This window comes from Trifolium pratense, linkage group LG7, assembly GCF_020283565.1.
Source record: "Trifolium pratense cultivar HEN17-A07 linkage group LG7, ARS_RC_1.1, whole genome shotgun sequence".
Lineage (NCBI taxonomy): Eukaryota > Viridiplantae > Streptophyta > Magnoliopsida > Fabales > Fabaceae > Trifolium > Trifolium pratense.
The window spans coordinates 41865458-41871789 of NC_060065.1; the positions used below are offsets into that span (position 1 = coordinate 41865458).

Consider the following 6332-nt stretch of genomic DNA (forward strand, 5'->3'; position numbering starts at 1 on the left):
TACAATTTGGTTCAATTAACTAAATTTTTGAACACCCCTAATCTCTTGTGTGTAGGCTGGTTTTTAGGAGGAGGTTATAGTGATGTTTTTGGTTGCTAGAAAGCCCGCTGCGGTAGTGAAGTACATATAAATCAATTTAAATGGAATCAATCACAATTAATGTTAATTAAACATAATTGATAGGCAACTAGCATCCAAACATAAATCATGTTGCCTTGATTTACTTTTAACTATAAACCAATTTTCTATCACCGCAAAACTACCAAACACACGAAAAAAGTATGAATACTGATACGGTTATGAATTCGTAAGATGCATTTTTTTTGGAATAAACCTTTGATTTAGTTCCTGAACTATCAATCTCTCTCCAATTAAGTCCTTAAACTATAGAAATATACTAAGGGTTTTGCTAACCAGTGCCCCCGGGCGGTGCACTAGTTAAGGAACTAAAAGAGGAAATAAAAGAAAGTTATGCATTGAAAAAATCAAAATTTAGACTTTTCATGTGTTGACTACACAATACTCAAGATAAATTTTCTACATTTGAACTCTTAACTAGTGCCCCTGGGACACTATTTAACATTTGCGATATACTAAATAGTCCCTTAACTATTAATAATCCATCAATGTCCCTTAACTATGATTTTCTCTCATGTTTTTAAAAGAATTGAGAGACTAAATTGATCTATTTATATTAGTTTAGGAACTATTTAGTATATTTTGATTGTTCATGGACCAAATTGAAGAGAAATTGATAGTTTAGGGACAAAATTGATTTATTCTTTTTCTTTTCTCTGTAAAGATACAATTCAATTATTATTAAACTTGTCATTGCATTATATAATACAGGATATAGTTACATTCTAAATTGCATTATAATGATAAATAAATCATTACTAGAAAACCAACAGAAATAAGATTACACTAAAATTATATACTACAATACAAAGACTTGGTTTCTGAAAATCTTCAGAAACTACTTAATACTTATATCAGAAAATTCTGTCATGCAAAAGCTAGAAGAACTCTTTGGTAATGAGAGTATCTGTTCCTTAACTTTTTCCATGTCGATATACGCATATCCCAACCAAAATGCTGGCGATATCGTCATCTTCTCCAAGATTTCTGCATTTTCCAACACGAATTTTACCAAACAAAGATCTTGCTCGTTCGCATTAAAACCCTTAAACTGAAATATTTTGAAGCTTGACAAAAAGCAGTGAGGCACCATTGCAGAAGTAAAGATATCTTTCTGTAAATCAGCTACTCCCTGAAATTTTTGTGTATAATGAGTTATCTATCATCTAAATTATTTTATGTTATATGTAATAAAGACCCTGTATAGATAAACAACTTAATTAAGTGCTTATAGCATAAGCTCTTATCACATAAGGGCCCGTTTGGATTGACTTAGTTTTGAGCTTATGCAAAACAACTTATGCAAATAAATAAGTTTTTATTAGTGACAACTTATGAATTAACATAGAAGTTTATGTATTTGCATAAGTTATTTTCATAAGCTCAAAAATAAGCCAAATCCAAACAGGCCCATGCTTGTAAGCTGTAAGCTGTTTTCATGAGCTATCTTGAAGCACTTATGAAAATAAGCTGTTTATGGAAATAAGCTGGAAAAAGCTTATGGACATGTCATAAGTGTTTATAACAGTAGATAAGTTCAAATATGTCAATCCAAACAGCCCTAAACATATAAACAAGACTTACAATTTCTTTGATAAAAAGGTAAGAGTAGCTTAACTTACATTAAGTAAAACAAGAGTATTGAGAATTGGGCAATTGTGGAGTAATTGCAACAAAGCTTCACCATTGACCTCATTTAGTTGCAGATAAGTTAACCTTCCAAAGACAGGTAGATTGGTGAAAATATCTTTACCATGCCTTAAAACCTGTAGAACAAGGAAAAATTTATTCAAATTTTGGCCAGAGAAAAAAGTTAGATTTCAGATTATATGAACCTAATGTATCATAAAACCAAACATACCTTGTAAAACAGTAATTTCAGTCGTTCCACTTCATCGATTTGTCTCAGAAGATTATGTGCTTGAAACGCAAGTTTTTCAATTCTGTCCTTTTTATCTTCATCAATAACAATCACAATAGAAGCATTACGAATCAACCAAGAATCACATAGAACTATATCTTGTTCAAGATCACCCTCATAAGAGAAATCAGTTAGGCGTCGACTATAAACCTTGATGGCAGATTTGCACGATTCATTTGAATGTCGGTTCCATATAGCAATGGAAAATCTCTCAAGTAAAGGTACTTGTAAACTAATATTCTGCACTGTTGACCATTCACACCCTCTAGCTTCAAAATCTTTGAGAATTGGAAAACTAAGAGTTATATCATTTGAATAAGTGGAAGAATCACTCGCAAATTTAATGCCGGAAATGCTAAGTTTTTGAAGATTTCGGAGACAAACCGATATGGGAAGATTAAGAGTACATGTCATTTGAAGTGTCAATTCGACTAGAGAGTTGCAGCTAAAAAGTGATTTTGAAGAAAGTAAAACTTTATCAGCATATTGAATATGAAGCTTTTGAACTTCCCTATTTAAGATAAAGCAAATCCATTCACTTATCTGAGATGCATCATATTTATGACTATTTAAGCAAAGTGAGAAACTTTTGATGTTTGAATTAGTAAAGTGAAGAAGCACTTTTTCGACAAAATTAACAAACTGTTCTTTTTGCATCTTTTCCTTCTCAGAATAAAGCCAACTATCATCAAATTGTAGATTGGTTATGGATGTCCAAACTTCGATCCACCTTCTTGATAAGACGCTAGTGTGAACTGCGTTTATAATTGGAATGAAAGATAGGATGTGACCGAGAATGCTTTCGTGTAATGAGCTAATCATATCTCTTTCTCCGATCGTTGTTTTCTCCATTGGAAGGTGTTTTGCTTCATTTGATTCCATGACTACCTACAAATTCACCGAATAATTATATCATCTAAACAACGATTATAACTTACGAGCATTTAAGATTTTTGATTGTACCTAACCCAACTCTACAAAACCGACTTTTAAGGTAAAAACTACATCACTTATAAACATATGTTCATATCGTATTTCGTCCAAACCCAACAAGATACCTTTTTATTAGTTGGAGATTGCTAAACTTTGTTGAAAGTTTGTTATGCTTTTAAAATTTGTTAGGATGTTACAAGATAACTAATATCATAACCAACTTGCAACTAACTTTAATAATCTCTAACTTATTCTTACACTTACTTCACAAACTAACTTTGGAGAGTGAATTAGGTGTTAATCCAAAAATGAATTAATACATATGCAATGAAAAACCATTCTTGAATTTCCCTTCTAAGCAATCACATGGCAAGAAAGAGTTAGACAATAAGTAATAATTTATTAAAGATTGGGAAAAGAAAAAACATGCATCTTCCATTAACATCAACCCAGTTTCTAGTAGCTAACAGAAAATGCTTAACAATTTAATAATAAGAATATATAAGAATAAACCTTAACAAAATGTGATTTAGAGAAGTGTATGCAGAAGATGATCGAATAAGGAATTATTGAGTCCCCAAATTGAATAAAAGCTAGAGAGTACTTTGAGAGTTTGAGTTTGCTTTGCAATGAGAAAAATATCAATGGCCATTTCAGGTAATAAATAACAGCTCATAAGTCATACCAAGAAAAGTGGTTGTGATGTACCACTAAACTACCGCTCCTAAGAATGACAATTTGACTCATACCTAAAATATTCACAAAAATACCCACAACAGGTAGGGTAAATACCTGCATTTTGAATACGGACATCTCCAAAAATGAGCGGGTATGGGTGCGAATACGAGTACCTTAATACTCACCCCACCTCATACCCACATAATAATATTTATTTATTTTATTTATATTATTATATAATAAAATATTTATACTAATTTAAAAAATACAATACTATTAAACTATTATACATTTTTAATAAAAACAATTATTTATAAAATAACGCAAATAGAATGTGAGTATGTCAATAGAGGTTAGTAATAATTTTGTTTGTAATTTTCATGTGTCAAAATTAAAATTTCTGAATTTTTTTAAATTTTATTAAAATTATATAATATTTTATAATTGATTGATTTATTCTTAACAAAAGTGTAAGTAACAGGTATGAGTATGTGTACTTAGATACTCATAGAATATGAGCACGGGTACAAAGATTATCACCCACGTAAATATTGGAATTAATGGGTACAAATATTTTTGCAAACTGTGGGTATGATATGGATACTATAGTACCCTATCCATTGTCAACCTTACTCTATGTTCCTTTTTTAGTATCTTTTAACTACGGAATTAATGTTTTTATTTAACTATTGTTTTAATATTTTAAGGGCATGATTTGTCAATTATACAGTTTGTCAATTACTCTTATATTTTTCAATAAAACTAATTAATGTTATATATTTGAAAAACTAAATTTCTTTTTTTTTTTAATTTTTTAGTACATAACATATTAAATTTCATTGTAAAAAAATCAACATATTAAATTTCTTTTTTTTTTTTGGTATAAAACATATTAAATTTTAAATGTATTTTTTATCCTTCTATTTTCAAAAAATAAAATAAAATGAACTTTTAGTCTCCCTATTTTAAAAACCATTTAATTTCCCAATTTTAATTTTTCTAAGTTTTTGGTCCCCTACTTTCTTCAAAAAAAAAATCTTGGTCCCCGACCCTGATTTTAAGTCAATTTCAATTACATGACATTATTAGTAATGACATTGACGATACCTCGGTACAAAAGTCTTAAACTAGGCTCTTATATATGACATTCCCGTTTAGAAGAAAAATAAAAAGAATAAACCAAAGCCTCTCATACATATATATCTCTCTACATACTAGTCATGGTTGTTGCATAGGATTCGGTTCACGATATATAATTCAGTGTTGAATAATGCTAGCAACACACTCTTTAACAAACACACTCCAACACACTCTCTTTTATTGGTTGAAATTCACATGGGTCCCATAAAAAAATGTGGACCCATATAACTTTTATGGGACCCATATAAATTTTAACCAATAGAAGAGAGTGTGTTAGAGTGTGTTTGTTATTGGAGTGTGTTGCTAGCACTCCTCTTCAGTGTTTGCCAATGTTACTAAACCCTTATAGCTAGGGGTGGACATGGTTCGGTTTTTAAGGAAAACCGAACCGAACTGAACCAAACTGTTTTCAAAATTCATAATAACCAAACTGAACTGAATCGTTAGTCTTTTAAATCAAATCGAATCGAACTGTTAAAATGGTTTGATTTTATGGTTCTGAACCAAACTATAACTAACTTTTGACTAAAAAGAACTGAACCATTAAGAGAACCGAACCGAATCAAACTGATAATCATGAACCGAACCAAACTGTTTCATTTTAGTGTTAAAACTGTTAGTTATGGTTCAGTTTTTTTTTGTTTTGTTCGGTTTAGTTCTACAGTTCGGTTCAATTTTTGAATTTTTTTGCCCACCCCTACTTATAGCCATGAACACATTAGACATATTTTCTTTTACCTAATCAATTGGAATTATGGAGACTATTCCAAACGTAGTTTCATGTGCTCTTCCTCAACCGGTTCATTCTTTGTTTTTGTTAGTTCTTCTTCTTATTACATATGTCAGTCGTGTAGACCTAGCTAAGCAAATATCATTGAGTGAAATGAGTTGCTGCTATCAAGGTTAAAGGGTCCTCCATTGTTTGTTTATTTTAATTATATTTATGCTTATGTGATTTTTATGGTATGCATAAATGATATATGAATTCTTGTGATGCATGAGTTTATTTTTTTGAGTTTATTTCCTTGTTGTTAACTGTGATTTATTATGTCTTCTGATTTGGTGATTGAGGTTAGCAACAGTGTCTTTGGTTGGTGATTGGGGTTATCATTGGGGAGATCTTGTCTCTAAACCGAAGTTAGAATAAGATCGTTTTTTATTAGGTACTCGGTGCGAGTAATTTCTGGTGTGACTAACTTAGCGGTGATAGGACATTCATACATTTTTGGTGTGGTTTGGAATAATACCCAACGGTGGGGTACCGAACCATAATATATACCCAACGGTGGGGTATTGTGTCCAATGGTGGGACACTGTCCAATGGTGGGACAATTTACTCTACGGAGCGGTGATATCCGGATCATATATAGGGTGCATTATAATGACATGTAGACTAACTTTTAGGATTTGGCAAAATATTGGAGAGTGTAACTATGGTGTCGTGTGGTAAGTGAGTGATAACTACCTATCTTATTGTTAATAATTTATGAGTTTTTCCATATGTTTATATGCATGTTTAATT

At 30.9% G+C, this 6332-nt stretch overlaps 1 protein-coding gene across 1 annotated transcript; it reads right to left on the bottom strand.

Moving 5' to 3' along the window:
* Positions 1–775: 775 nt before the first annotated feature.
* Positions 776–3648, bottom strand: LOC123894983 (F-box/FBD/LRR-repeat protein At3g14710-like). Its single transcript, XM_045945147.1, has 4 exons — positions 3506–3648; positions 2000–2947; positions 1761–1904; positions 776–1270 (listed from the first exon to the last, which is right to left on the bottom strand). Exons 2-4 carry the CDS (start codon positions 2939–2941, stop codon positions 977–979), a joined length of 1380 nt encoding a protein of 459 aa, XP_045801103.1. The 5' UTR covers positions 2942–2947; positions 3506–3648; the 3' UTR covers positions 776–976.
* Positions 3649–6332: the final 2684 nt, after the last annotated feature.